The 20,379-nt window shown below is 36.8% G+C and overlaps 1 protein-coding gene across 2 annotated transcripts in view; it reads left to right on the top strand.

Moving 5' to 3' along the window:
* Positions 1-20,379, top strand: part of RORB (RAR related orphan receptor B) — a 191,388-nt gene that overhangs the window by 119,389 nt on the left and 51,620 nt on the right. For both annotated transcript variants that reach the window (XM_017855784.1, XM_017855786.1), the window contains exons 2-3: positions 14,462-14,547; positions 18,799-18,940. In XM_017855784.1, the coding sequence (XP_017711273.1) occupies positions 14,462-14,547; positions 18,799-18,940 (228 nt within the window). The remainder of the gene's footprint in view (positions 1-14,461; positions 14,548-18,798; positions 18,941-20,379) is intronic.

Here is a 20,379-nt window from a genome sequence, read left to right as displayed (position 1 = left end):
TATCCTGGAGTGAACTATCAAATGCATAAGTTTTGAGATTAAATTCAAGTAGTTATCCACCACATTATACTAACATTAGGTTAATCATATGAATATCCTTCTCACAGTTTTGTAGCTTTGATTTTGGTCGTCGGCATTCCTATCATAGTCATTTTATTTTTTTTTATTTTAAAAAAATCCATTCGATTTATATATATGATACCAGATGCTTTATCATATGTAAGAAACGTATTTTCAAACGTAATAGCTATTTGGTTGAATGATTATTAACAATGAGGTGAATTACATTTCAGTTTTTCTCCAAAATTTTTTACAAGTTAGTGCATAATTCCCTAGACACACATTATCTCATAACATAGGCAAATTTGGAGCACTTGTTTTAAGAATATTTCAGGGTAAAATGATTTATTGTCATTTCCTTGCTAGTACTAGATAGCAATGCACAACAGTTGGAAATATTAAAATGTAAATTGATATAATTGTTTCAAATAATATAGACACTGCATTATTGTTCAATACTTATCAAACTAGAACTCCTTTAATATATAAACTCAGAATCACATCTTTTCACAATGCTTATAGCTTCCTGGTGCTTGTATTTGCAGGGAAAAAAGTAAATACTGTTTCTATGCAATTACCAATTTCAAAATATATGCATTTAAAGATTTTATTGGTGAAATAAGCTATAACCAGCAGATTGCATTTCTGACATCAATGGAGTCTTTAAATATTTATCCTTGCTACTAACAGATTTACTCAGGATATTGTTGCTGCTATTGTTTAGAAATTAATAACACTAGACATACTAACGTCTATGTACTTAATCTTCTTTGGGTCTGAATTACAATAAGCAGGGGCTCAAAGGTGAGCAGAAATGTTTCTTTCTCCTCTGATTTTGTGTTTAAAAAAACATGAAGTTATCTTCTACTGTAAAATTATATAAAACATAGTGGTCGATTTTTGGGATTTATGTACACATACATACACACACACATGCCCAATTCACTTTTTAAATGAACTATATGAACAAATATGTTTTTGCATTTTGCAAAGAGAACCAGATATTTCTCTTTCTCCACTTAAATTTTAGTAGAATTAAAATGAGTATCCCAAATTAAAGCTATAGTTAAAAAAAAAAATCCTACAGTAGAATACCTGGTGTTATGCTTAGTAATTCCTAGTTTTTGGTAATGTTTTCTCATCTAATATTGCCCCCCAAAAAAACTCTGCCTCTTTAGAAGTAATCCAAATGTCTAAAAAATGGAAAAGAAATTTTTTGTAACAATCCAATTTACATGGTAGCATCAACATGCCTTTGCTACAAATTAATGTATAAGAAACACAGCTAACAAACGGAACAACTATAAATATCTCCATTCAAATGTTAGTATAGATCACCAAAAGACCATTAGATTGTTCTACTTGTAAAAAAAAGCAATTTGAAAGATGGAAATTTGTTAAAGTGAAATTTGAAAATTATAATATCGTTTCTCACTACTTTTTGTGGCAATTATACACAGTGATGTCTCTGGAAACAAGGGACAGTCGACATGTTCATACAACTTCACCAGCTTACATAAACACTGAATAAAGCTGTTAGGGATTAGGTGCAGCATGCTGGATCTGATGCGCTCAAATATAAGATATCTCGGGTCCCATAATATTTAGGATTATGCTGGTAATCTCTTTAGAGAAAGTGTGCAGTATCAGCAGAACAGACGCGTCAGTCTTTGAGGGAGCTATTCACTAATTCTACATTTGCTGGGTGACTAAACCTCCACCTCAGTCCCACACTGACACCGGGCCTTTGTGACATTTCGCATAGGGTGAAATTATAAGAGGGAGCTTCTAGAGTAATATTCCAAATTATCATTTTGCTCCTGAAGCAATTTTTGGTATGGCGTGCAAATGAGAATATTTTCCTTTAAATTCTGTATGTCTCCTTTTCAAAAAGGCCCCAAAGGTAAGGATAAACTAAACTCAAACTTGCCTTTCTCTGACCTCTAAAGTAATTCTTATCTCTAGAGATGAAATAAGAACTAAAATTATCTCTTTAATTCTATAATTTCCTTTTATATCAAGATTCAATTCTTAAGCAATGGAGGCTAAATTGCAAATTTGCTGGAACATAAATTATGTAACAACGTCATTTTCAGTGCAGAAATTGACAATATAGTCGTAGCATCATCTATGTTCAAAAAAAGTCAAAGCTCTTTTAGATTATCCAAACAATCACACACACGCACAAACACACACACACACACACACGTGCGCATGCCAGTAAATATCTCACCTATGTTCTATAGTTCGTGTATATAAGTATTTGGGGCATCAGTGGCTAAAGGCACATTAAAAATTAAAAGTGTCTGTAAACGTGAAAAAGGGACAAATAACACTACAGGCAAATTGGTAAAATGTTATGAACCAGTTAAATAAAGTTACTATTAGATTAGGAAGAGAAATGTTAATAGAGTCCTAACATTCTAATCTTACATGGACATTATCTCAGTGTGGGGTGATAATCCACTCACATACCTCATGAGAAGATATGATGTCACTTTTATTTTACAACGTTTCTTTTTTCTAAAACAAAGGCATTGAAATTGGTTCTGATCATTATATTTTAGAACATAGCCTCCTTCTTTTCTCTGCCGTCCTGTCTCGTCTCTTTTTTTAACACACTCAAGAGATTTAGTCTTTCTTTGCCACCAACCAGAAAAAGACATGTTTTGCTTATTTTCAAACTCTCTGAACAAGTGCTGAGAACTTCAGGAATGGTCTCTACTGTGTCTATCAATGAATACAATGAGAAACAGCATGTATGCTTTCTACACCAAACTTTAGTTACTTGACTTTTGCTCGTGTGTGTATGTGTATATTGTGGGGGGTGGAGGGCCAAAGGTTATTGTCCCAATCTTTGAATTGTCTGACTCCAAGTATCTAATTTAATGGCTTTATATTTATAGTTAGCAAGCATGCATTAAATCCTTGGTCTTTTCAAGTATTCTGGAAAACAATGCAGTATAGGAATTACATCTCAGAATACAGTGAATAATACTTGGTCAAACTATATGAAATTGGCAATATTAACCATTTTTTGCACAAAAAGGTGGCAATTTCATATTATTCAACTTGATATATGGTTAGTGACTACAGATTAAGGCATGATTGATAATTCTGGAAGCATTCTGCTACTAGTTACTTTTCATTTAACCCCGTTAACTAAGTCTCCAAAATAAACATGTCATCTGGAATTTTGTTCTTGTTATTAGATTTTCCTTTTTCACTTTTTAACCACCAACTTTAAGATTGCCCTTTCCCATCAGTATTTACTACTTGAAACTTGCTCAGTTTCCAAGACCTGGCTCAAAAGCCACGTCAGCACCAAAGCTTCCCAGCTTCCTCCAGTTCATATTAACATCGTCTTCTTCCAGGTTTATTTAGCAGTCATCTGTCTGCCCTGCATTCAGGTGATATAAACGTGTGTGGCTGTAGAATTATAGTAATAATTGTGAAGATAGAAACTTGGTTTTGCACATAACTGTGGTGTAAAATAAACAGATGTTGGCTGAGTTGTTTTTGTTTTCTTGGGATTTTTTTGTTTGTTTTTGTTTTGAGACGGAGTCTTACTCTGTCGCTCAGGCTGGAATGCTGTGGCGTGATCTCAGCTCACTGCAACCTCTGCCTCCCAGGTTCAAGTGATTCTCCTGCCTCAGCCTCCTGAGTAGCTGGGATTATAGGCGCACGCCACCATGCCAGGCTAATTTTTGTATTTTTAGTAGAGACGGGGTTTCACCATGTTAGTCAGGCTAGTTTCGAACTCCTGACCTCATGATCTGCCCACCTCAGCCTCCCAAAGTGCTGGGATTACAGGAGTTGGTTATTCTTAGCATGAAGGACTGGTGAATTTTGTCAAAGGCCTTTTCTGCATCTATTGAGATAATCATGTGGTTTTTGTCTTTGGTTCTGTTTATATGCTGGATTATGTTTATTGATTTGCATATGTTGAACCAGCCTTGCATCCCAGGGATGAAACCCACTTGATCATGGTGGATAAGTTTTTGATGTGCTGCTGGATTCAGTTTGCCAGTATTTTATTGAGGATTTTTGCATTGATGTTCATTGGGATATTGGTCTAAAATTCTTTTCTTGTTGTTGTGTCTCTGCTTTGGTATCAGGATGATGGTATCTCGATGATCAGGCTTTAGTATCAGGATGATGTTGGCCTCATAAAATGAGTTAGGGAGGATTCCCTCTTTTTCTATTGATTGGAATAGTTTCAGAAGGAATGGTACCAGCTCCTCCTTGTACCTCTGGTAGAATTCAGCTGTGAATCCGTCTGGTCCTCGATTTTTTTTAGTTGGTAGGCTATTAATTATTGCCTCAATTTCAGAGCCTGTTATTGGTCTATTCAGGGATTCAACTTCTTCCTGGTTTAGTCTTGGAGGGTGTATGTGTCCAGGAATTTATACATTTCTTCTAGATTTTCTAGTTTATTTGTGTAGAACTGTTTATAGTATTCTCTGATAGTAGTTTGTATTTCTGTGGGATCGGTGGTGATATCCCCTTTATCATTTTTTATTCCATCTATTTTATTCTTTTCCCTTTTCTTCTTTATTAGTCTTGCTAGCAGCCTATCAATTTTGTCGATCTTTTCAAAAAACCAGCTCCTGGATCCATTGATTTTTTGAAGGGTATTTTTGTGTCTCCTTCAGTTCTGCTCTGATCTTAGTTATTTCTTGCCTTCTGCTAGCTTTTGAATGTGTTTGCTCTTGCTTCTCTAGTTCTTTTAATTGTGATGTTAGGGTGTCAATTTTAGATCTTTCCTGCTTTCTCTTGTGGGCATTTAGTGCTATAAATTTCCCTCTACACACTGCTTTAAAAGTGTCCCAGAGATTCTGGTATGTTGTGTCTTTGTTCTCATTGATTTCAAAGAACATCTTTATTTCTGCCTTCATTTCGTTATGTACCCAGTAGTCATTCAGGAGCAGATTGTTCAGTTTCTATGTAGTTGAGCGGTGAGAGTTGATTGTTCTTAACGTACTCCTTACTTGTCTTTGCTGGACCATCTCCGATGCTCCTAACTACCTCCAGCAAAAGAAGCACCTCTGTGCAATTCACTTTTTTGAAAAATTAATAGACATTTTAGCACCACTTTAGATTTACAAAATAGTTGAGCAGATAGTACATAGAGTTCTATGCACTCACCAACCCCCAGACACAATTTCCTCTACTGTTATTTTGCATAAGTATGGTATACTTGTTAGAATTATAAATCAATACTGATACATTATTATTAACCATTTATTCTTTGTGTTGTAATATTCTATAGGCTGTGACAAATCTGTAATGACGTGTACCTGTCATTACAGTACTGTACAGAATAGTTTCACTTCCCTAACAATTCCCTGCCCTTTACCCTTCATCCTCTTCCTCCACTCCAAACCCACGGCAACCAGTGATTTTTTAAAATTATCTTTGTAGTTTTGCCCTTTGAAAAATATTACGTAGTTGGAATCAAACTGTCTTCTTTCACTCAGTGATATCCATTTAAGTTTCCAACATATATTTTCTTGGCTTAATAGCTCTTTTTATATTGCCAAATAATGTTACAATGCACAAATGTACCACAGTTGGTTTGTCTGTTCACCTGTTGAAGGACATCTTAGTTGTTTCCAGTTTTGGGTAATTGTGAATGAAGTTGCCATAAATATTTGTGTGCAGGTTGTCATGTGGACATAAGTTTTCAGTTCAGTGGTAAATACCTAGACACGCAATTGCTGGGTGGTTTGGTAAGACTATGTGTAGCTTTGTAAGAAACTGTCAAACTGCATTCCAAAGTGAGTGTACCATTTTGCATTCCTAGCAGCAACAAGCAAGCATCCCATTTGCCCTGCATCCTCTCCAGCATTTGGTATTATCGGTTTTTTAATAGGTTTATAGTGGCACCTCATTGCTTTTAATTTGCGATTCCTTAGTGACATATGATATTCAGCATCTTTTCATATGCTTATTTACCATTCACAAATCTTCTTTTGTGAAGTGTCTATTCAGATATTGCCCACTTTTTGAATTTTAAGAGCGCTTTGTATATTTTGGATTCAAGTACTTTATTACATACATGTTTCACAATATTTTCACTCAGTCCTGACGTCTCTCCATTCTCTTAACGCAATTTGATTTTCAACATAGAAAAGCTGTATTTTTTTTTTCATTTTCTGAAACGACATTTTTTGCTCTTTTTAAATTATTCTCCAAGGAATAAACTCTGCCGGGTCATTCTAAATTATCTCTGAGACCTGGTTTTGTGGTGTGCTGTATCCCTGTCCTTCAGTGAAGGTGATGCTGTGTAATCACAAGCTTCCTGTTGAAGGTTTTAACTAAATGTAGTCTAGAGAAAGGGGTTTAGAAAAAAAATAAGGAACTAAAGAGAGATGAGTTTTATTTACTGAAGCAAATAATTCTGTTTCTTCTTTTCATAACTGGATAAAATGAGCTATCAAGTAGAGTACATGTCTTCATATAGAAAGCAAGAGATAGATAAAGCTCTCTTCACAGAGAGGAGAGGTTTGGGAACAGAGATCCTGAAGGGTAAATTATAGAATGTATTGCTTTCCTCTTTTTTAGAACCTCTCAAATGTTATCATGTATATGAATCACAGAGATGCTGTTACAACCCAGATTCCTTTTTTTTTTTTTCTTTAAGACAGAGTCTTGGTCTGTCACCCAGGCCAGAGTGCAGTGGCATAATCTCAGCTCACTGCAACCTCCACCTCCCAGGTTCAAGTGATTCTCCTGCCTCAGCCTCCTGAGTAACTGGGACTACAGGCGCACACCACCACATCCAGCTAATTTTTGTATTTTAGTAGAGACACAGTTTCACCATGTTGGCCAGGATGGTCTCCATCTCTTGACCTGGTAATCCACCCGCCTCAGCCTCCTAACGTGCTGGGATTACAGGCATGAGCCACTGCGCCCAGCCACAACCCAGATTCTTATAGGCCCAGGGTAGGAGCAAAACGCTGCATTTCTATCAGGCACCCAGGGAAGGCCAATGCTACTGGTCAGGGACCACACTTTGAGTCAGCAAGTCTCAGGACAGCACACGACAGATGAGAGGAATGCCATGAATATCCATCATGACCATTGAACTCCGTGTTAACGAATCTGCCTCAATGAGACAGGACAGCTTTTCAAATGTTGCATTTCCAGAACTACCGTGAATTGCTAAAATGAGTTCATTGTTTGGTTTCAAAAAACTGCTTGATCTCCCTTACCTTTATCAAAAGAAGTAGACTTTGTACCATTCAATTTTCAAAATAGAAAAACTGTATGTTTTTTAACCTTCTCAAGAGAGCCTTTGTCAGTACTAAGTATCCAAGGAGCGAGCTAGTTGCCACAACCACAAGAGTGAGTGTACAGAAGAGGGAGGTGTCATTACCAAGCATTGCTAGAATGTGGAGAAAATGTGGGTGCAGGTAACAGTCATTAAATCTGCAAAGGAAGCCTGGTACACTGGGTGTTAATTACAGTAACGCAAGATATTTCAGGAATATGCTGTGTTCTCTTTTTTCTGCCTCGTCAATTAGTGACCAGAGTTTTCTCTTTTTTTTTTTTTTTTTATTTTCTTCTAACCTTTCACTTGTCCTACTGCCTTTATAATCCAAAGGAAATGCCTAAAAGGCAAAAGCAGAAACCACTTTTCCAGAATCCAGGGAAATTTAAAATGCCATCAGTTCTTACATTAGCTAAAACTGTGGCTACCTGGACATCACAGAACAGTGCTTCTCAAACTCGAATGCTAGCCTCGGGATCTCATTCTAAAGCAAATTCTGATTCAGCTGGTCTTGAGTGAGTCATGGTAGTCTGCAATTTTACCATGGTCCCCGGCAATGCCAATCCCACAAGTCTGTGGACCACACCTTGAGTGGTCATGGAAGACATTCACTCAACCTGAATAACATCAGGTTCCATGCACAAATTATCCCATTATAATTAAAATGTTGACAGGACAAGAGGAATTTCATGGGAATTAATTCCTAAAGTATGAGTTTAAAGCCACTGCAACTTATGAAGTGATTTACTTTGTTTACAAGGGGAATATTTAACTTATCAGTATTTTCTCTTAATGATTATACTAATTGCTGTCATTATTTGTTGGTCTCGTGTTCTATTGTTTCAGTCCTCTGGGGAGCGAGCAAATAACCTTTCAGGGGTAAATGTTCACATGTAAAAGATAAATCAGCCTCTATTGCGATAATCCTGCACATGATGCCTTTGAAAATGATCTTCTTTTGTCATTATCATATGGTAGTAATTTTTTTCTTAATCTAGCTTTCAATGATAAATGGTATAGGGAATTAAAATAATATAAAGCTAATACAAAACCAAATGTATCTTTTAGTTATTTAGTAGCTATTGGCCATTGGAACAGAAAATTCACACAGCCCACCACCCAGAGTATTACAGAGAAGACCCCAGGTGCTGATAGACGTGAGAGTATTATAGTAGAAATTAGAGTGCACTGAATTTCATGCACTGTATTGCATATTTAGGCAGGAAGCTGATGTTGAGATGCCCTCTGCACTGATGAGATACACGTGGGCACAATCCAATGACAGGAATCTTTTAGAATCACCACCTTCTAGCATGGTATACGGGCCGAAGTTCAAGACTTTTATATTTGTCCTCTGAGGATCTTATTTTTCCAAGTTCCTATCCCATCCCAACCTTGGGGCTACTGTCTGATGAATCACAGTTCCAGTGGAACTGGTTCCCAGGGATACCTGCTGCATCACAGACCTTCGGGTTTGTTATTAAGTGACATCAGAATATCTTGTACCTAATAGAGATACTTATCAGTCTGCCAGTGAGAGAGGGAAAGAGTACAAACAGAGATTTTAACTTGGATTTGTCGCAGATGGTAGATGAGATACAATTTGGGTAGATGAGATACAACTTGGGCTACTGAGACCATCTGCAAAAGGATTTTTAACCAAAATAGTCATCTTTATTGGAAATTTCTACATGTGTAAATTGTGCTTTACTCAGACATTAAGAGATTTAATTGCACTGCCCACTTTTAGCATAACTGTAAAAGTATGGGAAACAGAAGCTGACAGGTGAATCCAATGTTCAGCAATGTAGTCTGTGTCGAGGAATAGAGTGTCCAGTGTCCAGGAATCATAGCCAGGTCAGATGTCCTTAAGGCAAAAAAAAAAAAAAAAGAGAGAGAGAGAGAGCAGAAAACAAGGATGCTACAAGTATAGCCCCAAACCAAAAGTGAGAAAACATAGAGAGAAATACTGTTGACTCTTTAAAATGTTCAGATCTGGCCTGTCCCTGAGTTTTTCCACCTTCACAGGTGATTTATATGGTAGAGAAAATTCCTAGCTAATAACTTAACTCATTTAATTCCCAATGGGAGCCTTCTCATGTACAAGAATCACTTGGGGCCTTTTCCAAAATATATATCCCCCACAATCTCTGGTTCATTCTCTTTACCCCAAATATGAAAAATCAGATCCAGCATGGTGGCTCATGCCTGTAATTTCAGCCCTTTGGGAGGTCAAGGCAAGTGGATCACTTGGGGCCAGAAGTTAGAGACCAGCCTGGACAACATAGCAAGAGTCTATCCCTACGAAAAAATGTAAACATTAGCCAGGAATGGTGGTACACACCTATAGTCCCAGATACTCAGGAGGCTAAGATGGGAGGATCTCCTGAGTCTGGGGATTTGAGGCTGCAGTGAGCTACAATCACACTGCACTCCAGCCTAGATGACAAGGTGAAACCCTGACTCAAAAAAAATTAATATTGCCTCTTGCCTCTTTTATAAGAAGGAGTATATCAAATCTTGTGGTTATACCGAAATAAATAAAACATTTAGAACTACTTTAAGGAGTCATAAAAATTCTCCTTTAGACACAGTAGAAAACAAAGTGTGATCTTGTCTCTGTCTTCAATTGATTTAAAATGCCCAGAATATAGGAATGTCCAAGTTGAATTGTAAGACTTGGAATGGTGAGAATTGAGAGCCATAAGAACAAACACAGTAAAAATGTTTCCTCCAACCAGAAAGTACATGAAAAGTCTGTTATTATTACCATTCTTAATGGATGCTTTTAAGAGTTAAGGTATTTTGTTGCATCAAAGTGATACATTTTCTAGTTAACTAATTAGCTGGATTAGTTTATATAATCTTAACACCTGCTGTTACTAGCAGAGGTTCTGAGGGGCAGAACTAAAATATGTGTGTTTTGATACGCAGAAAGAAGTGAAAACATGGTAGATTTGTGCGAAGTTGTGGCAAGGAACTCTAAACAAAGAAGGAGTTTTCAGGGGAACTCGGGGACAGAATTGCCATCTTCAGAGGGGGAAAGAAATTTGGTTTATTCCATAGTTGTTGAATAGGCTCTGCCTGCCAGATTGCTAGATAGTAAACTAATTGTACTTCATCAATTGTTCTAATATAAAATAAAGCAGCAAATCATTTTAAATTTTTCATGACACTCTTTGACACTGTCAGAATATTGTTTCAAAAAAGATAAAACTATATAGCATTGATTTTATAAACAAAAATATTAGTTAATACAAAACATTTTAACCATAGCCTCCACAAAGGATTACCAATAGAAAAATGTAAGTGAAATGAATATATAAGAAATTGAAAAATATGAAAAATGAATAAACTTCACTAGAGCCATCTCTCAGGGCATTTCATTTCCTCTAAGTTTGTCTCTTGGGGAATACTATTGTTGAATAAATCCATGAGTCAAGCAAAGTACAAAAGTCAAACTCTTTCCTCAGTTTCCTTCTGTTACCTTCATTGTAACAGCTGGTGAAGTCCAAACAACCAAATCCTCCCAAGATATTCAGTTGGAAACCGTAGTCAATAGCATGTCACTAGAATTGCAAGACAATTCCACCAGAGGCTATGCCTGTTATAATGGCAAGATATTTAGAAATGGCAGGCACTGAAGCAATAATGGGATTTGTTGTTCTAATCAGTTTGTGAAATGCTGTCTGGAAGATGTGCTTTATAAAATACATAGTATAGGCCAGGTGTGGTGACTCATGCCTGTAACCCCAGCACTTTGGGAGGCTGAGGCAGGCAGATCACAAGGTCAGGAGATCGAGACCATCCTGGCCAACATGGTGAAACCCCATCTCTATGAAAAATACAAAAATTAGTTGGGGGTGGTGGTGCACACCTGTAGTCCCAGCTACTGGGGAGGCTGAGGCAGGAGAATCTCTTGAACCAGGGAGGTGGAGGTTGCAGTGAGCTGAGATTGCGCCACTCCACTCCAGCCTGGCAACAGAGCAAGACTCTGTCTCAAACAAACAAACAAACAAACAAGTGGTATAAACTATAAAGCTGTAGCTCAGAAGCAGTTTATTTTCTTACAAGAGAGAAAAGAATTAGTACTTTAAATGACTTTAATCTACCTTTACCAATCATAAACCTCAGATTATTTATTCTATTGCAATAAGTTAAAATGGTCACAGATTTCCAAACCGATAACCCCTTTCCACACACAGCTGTACACATATAGCATTTTGAGTGACTTACTTCTCTTTAAAAATGCTGTTAAGATGTTTATAGTTCTTCAGGATTACATGTTGAGCCAGGATTATAAATATGTATAAATATGCAGATGCTCTATCGAATGTTCCTTATCTCATTTGTATTTCCAAAGTTGTGTAAGATAACCTCTGTGGCTTTCAAAAACATCTTGTCACACCCCAGGGGGCAAATTATCTCTATTTTCATTTCCTTTAAAGTTAGATCATTTTATAATTAAAAACTTATTGAAGCAGATTCTCCCCACGTATAAGCTACTCCCTGGGGAGTAATTTATGCAAAGAGAACCTTTGACTTAATATTATATAAGCCAAAACCATACGATGGATACCTGAGGTTTTAGTCAATTTTATAATCGCTATAAACAATCCAACATTTTAAAAGTTATTGCTAAAAAAAAAAACCCGTAGTACAAATGACTTGCAGTGTCATTCACTAGATTATTTTAAATGAAAAGATCTTTGATAAAGGAATAATAATGTGGCTTGTCATATTTTGTATCCAAAAGTTTTAGAAAACCAGTTAACAAGGATGATTGATGTGATGATGATGATAATGAAGACTAACATTTCCTAGCTCCTTACCATTTTACAAGGTGCTTCAAGTAAAATATCTATCTGATCCTCACAAATCTATGAAGTTTGTCAGTTATGCTTTACAAACCAGAAAACATAAGATCAGATATTTTATCTTGGCCGTGGCTCCAATCATTAGCAGACTAAGGACTGGAGTCCGGAAGGACAGAATAGAATAACATCAAATCTCACAGTTTTCTCCTATCACAAAATCTTGAAAACAAATACTAGCTCGTGTAATCTAAAAGCTAAAATAAAAAGAAATGAAAAGAAATGTATACTTAGTCTCATAAGTATTTTAGGTGACTTTGTTTCTTCTGATGCTATTTGTCTTTAGCTCTTCAGCTGGAGCTATTGGAGAAATACAGGAATTTAAAACTGTAATCTTATTTTGTCTGTGTGGAAGTCAGAGAATGGTTACTGAATGAAGTATCAGGATATTTAGCTAATTTCTGGTTGTCAATTCCCAATTCAACTCAAAAGCAGAACTAAACCTGGATCCTCAATTTTTTCACATGAAAAATAGGCACATAACACTGAGGTTTTTTTGCTTACAAAGATGATTTGAAATTTCTGTGAAATATTTACTTTTAAAAAATGTAATATACTACCCTAAAGCTAAGTATTGTCTTTTTTAAAATGTAAAATAATAAGAAAAAGAGGGCAATGTCTTGCATTTATTTGTTTTGTATATTCAAGAGTGAGAAACTGTAGAAAAGCATCCAAGTGGCAGATTGATATACAAAGCATTTTGAAGTATATTTTGCATAATTATTTTAAATTGGAAGAGGAAATAGCAGATCTTCTAGTGTGTGTAATTTTAACAACTCTTAGAATACTATCAGACATAGGAATCACTACATTCTAAATAAATTTTATCTCATAGATTCATCCATAACCTGTGTGCTGATTGTTTAAAATCATCTTACCAAGAGGTTCTATATACAGGACATTACACCAAATTGCACACATAGAAAATAGAAATCCCATGCCTCACCATATTCCGCCAAAGTAATCACCTTACCACTAACCCCATTTCTGTCAAACCTACTACTTTATCTCAGCCTCTTGGCTAGGAAGCTAGGAGTCACCTTTGACTCTCCATTTCCACGTCTGTTCCCTTTTTTTATTATATAATCTAGCTTTTGCCTTTGAACCATCTTTCTATTTACGTCTTCCTCTCCATTTATCCTGCCACTGATATAATAAGCCATGTTTTTATCTCCTAACACCCAAGTTAGACGTAATCTTTAGTTGGTCTTCTGCTTGTTTATGGGTAGCCTGCCAAACTCACCTTTCTAAGGAGAGTTGCTTTCATCATTTCTTTACCCTGTTCACTTCGTTGATTCCTTATGGCCAGTGAGATCAGGTGAAAAACCCCGCTGCCTAACCCCAGGAACTCCATAATCTGGCATCATCCCTCTAGCCAATCATCTGACCTAAATTTGCATTATAGCCAAGTTATTGTCTCAATGATCACAATCCACAATCATCCCAGGCCTCCAATCTTTTTTCATTTCCCTTCTGCCTACAGAAATGCCCTTTGCCTTTCCCTTCAGCCTAACTAAATCCTGCACAATCTTCAGAATCAACAAAAATGCCTTCATCTCCAATGAAACAATTTCAGTTTGTACTGAATTCAAATTTAGTACCCTCATAATTTATCCTGATTTCTCCTTGTATTAATTTTATTTTATTAATTAGATTATTTGTATAATTAGCATATCTTATCCTCCATCAACAGCCTTTATTATCTTAGAGAACATAAACAGCATGCTCAATAAATATTGGACTGATTTATTATTGGCATTTTTGTAAGTAAATATCCAGCCACACAATGTATAAAGCTACCATGCACTGCCCCATCCCATAGTTTTGCTTTATTTATGTATTTATTTTAAATATCACTGAGATAAGGCCTTGTGAAAGCTCTCAGTAACTTAGTGTTTCAAGTGCAAAATAAGAAAATAAAAGCCGTGGGTTCAAAGGCTTTTTGAGTCCCACTATTTTTAAGGTCAAGTTCACAAAGGAGAAAACAGTGAATGCAAGACTTTGGAAAACTGGTTTCTGATTATATTTTTTTAGTTTGAGAAAAACAAAGCAAACAATGGCAGAGAAATGTACTTTGACTTAGAAGAAGTTTAGGACAGCCATGTAAATACTAGTGGATGACTCCCATACCACCACCCACACCCAGTATTTTCAAATACAAACATCAAGGCAGAGATAGATGGGGAGATAGGAAGAGTGAAAGGAGAAAGAAAACGTTTGTATGCTCAAAATGTGTATTTTCTCCTTTCAGCACAAATTGAAGTGATACCATGCAAAATTTGTGGCGATAAGTCCTCTGGGATCCACTACGGAGTCATCACATGTGAAGGCTGCAAGGTATGGGACTTTCAGACCGCAGGGTTCTGTATTTGCCTCAGGCATCTGTGTACCTCACAAGACGAGGTGACACCTTTTTAAGGAAGGCTTGCTAAAGGACCCTTCTGCCTGCTGCTGACATTCAGGAATTCTCGCGTGGTGGGTGGGAGGGTTGATTTTCTGTTCTTTTGCCTTTTACCTTTTTGTTATTGTCTAACTGGTCAGCAGCTCTTTAAAAATGGATTCGTATTTAAAACCTTGAATTATTCACATTTACAGAGATATAAATACTGACTCTTGCTGTTTTAGCAGTATTGTCTCCAGTAAATTCCAAGGCACTTATTACTATATGAAAAAACTAAAGGTTAAAATAAAGATTATAAACTAATAGGTACATATCTAACTATCTGCTTGAGAAAGAGGAAGTGAAGGTAACAGCTACAATATGCATATGGCCATCCTTTATTCTCACATTACAGGGAAAAAAAAAAGAAAGAAAGAAAAGAAAACTGGAAGCATGGTATGTTAGAAGCCAACAAGATTATCTCTAAATCAACTAAAATTCACCTACCCCCACACACCCCTTCCTTTTCCGATGAGGTCCTGAGGTATAAACAAGATTATGTCATCTGATCAACATCATTGATTCAGACAGTGAAGAACAGAGCATGGCCAAAACACAGGGTTTTCAGTCTCAATCCAGCGTTCCACTTCCAGACAGATTCCACCCACCCTTCCCGTGGCAAACTAATTCCTGTGAGCAAGTTGCTCTCTTAAATAAAGAGCTGGAGGAATAGCAGTAAACGTAGACTGAATCTGAAATAAAAGAACTTTGAAATTTAACAGTAAGTTTTAATAATGAATCCTTAGAAGGAAAGAAGGTGAGTGTGAGAGACATAATAGCCAGGGAAAATCTAAACAGTTCTATAGCTATAGTTAAAGGACCATGTGTAAACAGAACAAATAAAATGCACCCACAGTCTGGGAGGGAAAGGTAATATGCTGGTAAAGTTATTGGCAAGAGCAATTATGTTTTTGATCAAAGATGCGAGCAAAGTGAATTATTCTTTGAAGATCAGTAAACTGAAGGAGGGGTAGTAGAGTCGTAGAGTCTAAGATCTAATCTTAATCTTAAACAGGCTTTCAAATGTACACAAGGCAAAACACATTGTAACTGTCAAATACTGGTACTGTGTGATAAATTGACAATGTCTTCATAATAGACTCAAAAAGGCATGAGTCCTGGAATTAAAACCAGAGTGAAGAAAAGAAAAGGAAATAAATAAGAATGAAGTGGGTGAGGGAAGAAGAGGGAGCATATTAACGTACTAACCTGTCAACACACTGCTGTACTTTACAGATGATTAGTGATAATCTATTTGTGAATATCATGAGCTGTTCTTTGCATTCTGTTCCTCTGCAGCCCTATAATTAAGAATTGCATGTTATCCCCTTTAATGCAATTTTTCAACTCATCAAGAATAAACAAGAAAGCAAAATTATGTCAGCAATTTTTTACCCTCCTTGAATAAGTTATTACATCCTCTAGGCAGATAGACAAATAGTTTTCTTCATAAAAAATAATGATTTAGGAGTCAGAATCTTCTCCATTGTAAGTATTTCTACCATTATATTGGCTTGTTATGCAATCTTGAGAGCTCTGGTTTACATAATATCTACTAAAACTGATTTTTAGATCAATGTCAAAATGGAGATGTTTGGCATTTGATTGTGCAAGCTCTATTTGAAAAATGTGTGATTTCAAAAGATAGGGATATGTTCAGGTTAAAAAGCAAAATATTTTAAACAGTAATTTCCAAAAGATTTAGCTAATGTGCAAATATAACCCAACAGGCCAATAGCCAAGAACAAGTGTCACCTTTTCTATTTAAAGGAAGAATCCACAATCAAAGAAATTATGTTGTTATTATGAAGCATACTCTGAGGTTTTAGTTAAAATGGCACTATACACCACACTATTTTTTTAATTCATGGAAAAAACCCATATTTGTATATATGCTACAATTTTCTGCAAATAGAAAACTTAAAAATTCTCTTCAGAATTTGATGTCAATGTCAGCACATTCAGTATCAACCTCTGAGTTTTCATAATGCTGTTTTCAAGTCAACATAAACAACCCATTCTGAATAACATCAATTCGGCTTGTGCACTTATTCAAATTTCTATTCATTCAATAAAATTTGGAACACAATCTCTCTTTCATGCCAAAAACCTCATTTGCAATAATGAGCAACAGATAAGCAAGAAACGCGTCGTAATTAATGTCAAATTGGTCTTAAATTAGGGCTGTAGCTGTGACTTCAGAAAAGTCTTTTCTGTCCTGTCAACTCTTTTGCTAAGTAGCACTAGAGTATCCAAAGATAAAAACCACACAATTCTGTCTTAAAATGTAAATTTCAAGTCATCTTTAATCAAGACTGATGGGCTGAGGTTATGCTTTCTGACAGTTTTCACAGTATATAAAGTACATCATTTCAGTCCCTGGGGGGCTTACGTTTGATCTCTATTCTAAGATGCTGCATGAATTCAGTCAAACTGGACTGTCACGTGTCTCATTCTGCCATCACTGGTTTATTAAATAAGGAATGCACGTGGAAGTATGGGGATGAAACTAGTCCTTGTTGTTGAATGGCGAAGCCAGTTGGGACTCTCTCTCTCTCTGAGGAGATCCTCGACCACACCTCCATGTCTGAGATTCCTCATAGATGGACTAAGCTGTCTTCACCAGTGCCATGCTGAGCCATATTGGAGCTCAAGACAAAAGGAAAATCAGTAACACAGATCCCTTCTTTAAGTTATTGGGTATTTTTGCATTAATGTCGATTTTTTAACACGATGTTAAAATATTGTATTTTCTAATTACAAAAATTTTAGGTGACCTTTTAATGTTGTGGGCAAGGTGTTTGCCTCACTAGGCTCACCTAGCCCTGGCTCTGCTTCTTCATCCTGTAGATAGTTGAGGAAACAAAGAAGCTGTTTGAGGGAAGTCAGAGGATCTATTCCAGGCTTCTCTGCAAGATAAGCATTGAATCTACCATTCCTGAACTTTTCTAGACTTCCTCCTTCCAAAAGATGATGCTGTGGGAATCTTTTCCCAAAATTTGTCTTAGAAAGCTTAATGCAGACCATCATTTTGCTCATGATACGTTGCACTTTTCCTTTTTTCTCTAGACAATTCAAGAGTAAAGAGTGATTAGGGAAATCGATTACATGAGTCAGTGAATGGATGAATGATAACTTAATCTATCTCTGGAGAAAATGCTTATTTTCCCCAATAGAGTTTTCTATAAGACAACTAAGGAAAAATTTTTTAAAAATCAACTCAGCTGTGGATTTATTTAGAGAAGCAGTGTATGGTCACTGGCAGTTCATTTTGTACCTGATGAACCCAAATGTACTTGCATGAAGACATCTTACACCGAATAACCTGAGGCCAAGTAGAAACTATTCATTCAGTTTTACTTAATTTTTGTTGTTGAACAGCTTATACATAATATTTTCTTTTTTCAAAAGTATAGTTGATTATTAAAAACAACTTTCCAGACCCAGCCACGGTGCACACACACACGTGTAGTCCCAGCTATAGGTTGAGGCAGGAAGATCCTTGAGTCTAGGAGTTTGAGGCCGCAGTACACTATGATCCTGCCTGCAAATAGTCACTGCACTCTAGCATGAACAACATAGCAAGACACCTCAAAAAGGTAGAAAAATAAAACACTTTTCAGCTGCATTCTAGCCAAATTCAAAAGTTTATGGTGGGGGAAACCACATCTTAGAAACTAAGAAAACAGTAGCACATACTCCTCAGTGTTGCTTTTTCTTACCAATACCTCAAGTTCCTCACCACCACAGCACTTGATACAAGCCTATGTGATTGTCCCCACCAAGTTCTGTCATGTTTGGTTTAGCACTCTCCTTTGCTACTCCTTCCCCGCTGCTCTTTGTGGGACAGAAACTTCTGTTTATTTCTGCATAGAACAGCACAACTGCAAATGTCTTTAGCAAACATTTATTCAAGGAATGAATGAATGAGTGAATGGGTAAATGAATGATACCCTCATATCTCTGCAGATAGCATCTATTTTCTCCAGCAGAAATATCTGCAAGCCATACGAGAAGAGGTATCCAAAGAGCTTTAAAAATCAAACTCAGTTATGGGCACTGCAGAAAATGTAGCAAATGTATATGTTAATGTTCTCTGTTTCCCTTCTTATGAATCTGTTTCTCTCCCCTTCTCTTTTTCCCTCAAGGGATTCTTTAGGAGGAGCCAGCAGAACAATGCCTCTTATTCCTGCCCAAGGCAGAGAAACTGTTTAATTGACAGAACCAACAGAAACCGTTGCCAACACTGCCGACTGCAGAAGTGTCTTGCCCTGGGAATGTCAAGAGATGGTAAGGCATTACATTCCTGTTTCTTACTTAAGCCCTTTCAAATGGATGCTTTGCTGGAGTCTATTTAAGCTGCTGGAAGAATTCTAGACGAGGGAATTGGGGATAAGAAGAAAAGAAAATCATCGTGCTGGTAGTGCATTAAAAGGAAAAGTAAGAATATACAAAAAGAGAGCATTGCCTATGAAATAAGAAGAAAGCAAAGACTTTACCATAGCTCATGGAGCAATTTGTGCTAACTGGGTTTAGCAGAAGCCACACAGGCCTAGGTTGAAGGTGACCATCTGTCTAGGTTTGCCTGCAAATGAGGGATTTCCTGGGACATGAGGCTTTCAGAGACAATGCCCGAAAGTCCTAGGCAAACCAGGATCACATCCGAGTATGTTCACTGGGTAGGTCTGACTGGGCTTGCTTACTGTGTGGAGACACTAAGGAATGGCATATGCTTCTATGGGAAGCCTGGAAGTCCTGCTGGCTGCTCATAGCTACCCAGAGGAGGAACTGGACTATCTGAGTCCATAATGAAGTTTCCAAAGACTAGAGCGAAGTCCAAGTCTTGGAAGGGCTGTGTAGGTGATGTCCTCCTCAGAATATGATACCATCTGCGCTCCAACTTCACGCCTACCCACACTGAATTGCTTGGTTTCCCGAGGGAACATCTTAGAGTAATGGAAGAGGACAGATTAACTCAAACAAGATAAACGAAGAATTTCACCTAGCTTTGTTTCCATTTGCAGTCATTCATCCAAAGTAATTCTTTCCCTGTTGACATTGGACACATCACCCCTGTATCATACAGTGAGCGGCCCTGAGTCCTGGGGGCATTTCTGTCTTGTTCCCACTAAAACATCAGGCTCTGCTTAAAAGCACACACCTAAATGTTTATTGAATGAACGATGGAGATCCCTTCTACCTAGAGCCTAAGACATAGACAATGCCCCGACAGCTTCTCTTTTTATGTCAATCACCGTGGATTCTGCGCATCTGGTCGCACTCCCTCTGGTGAAATTCAAGGCTGTATAGATGCACACAAAACAAGAAACTTCCAAGTTTTAAAAAGATGTGAATAATTGACATGCATTTAGCATAAAGGGATTTCATGAGTGATTACATTCTTTACCTTTTCTCTAATTCCCAATCCATCTAAATTTGTCCTGCACAAAAGTACACCTATAAAATAAATTTGACCAAAAAAAAAAAAACACAAAGAATCTGACCTGAAACCCTTCAGTTTATAGGTAGCTTCTAAAGCTACAGAGATGAGGTTTCCAAAATTTTTCTATTAACTGACTTTTTTGTTTTATTTGTTTTACTTGACTCACTAACCACATGTATTTACTCCTAAGATAAATTTATAGCAATGGATACTTCTGTATAATCAAGGCAAACAAATTAAGAGAGAGGATTGAGTAGTTTCGGATACTTACTTGGTATAATTATAT

The sequence above is a fragment of the Rhinopithecus bieti genome, unplaced genomic scaffold (genome assembly GCF_001698545.2).
Source record: "Rhinopithecus bieti isolate Rb0 unplaced genomic scaffold, ASM169854v2 scaffold_41145, whole genome shotgun sequence".
Lineage (NCBI taxonomy): Eukaryota > Metazoa > Chordata > Mammalia > Primates > Cercopithecidae > Rhinopithecus > Rhinopithecus bieti.
The sequence above is the reverse complement of the archived record's forward strand: the minus strand, read 5'-3'. Positions and strand labels throughout refer to the sequence as shown.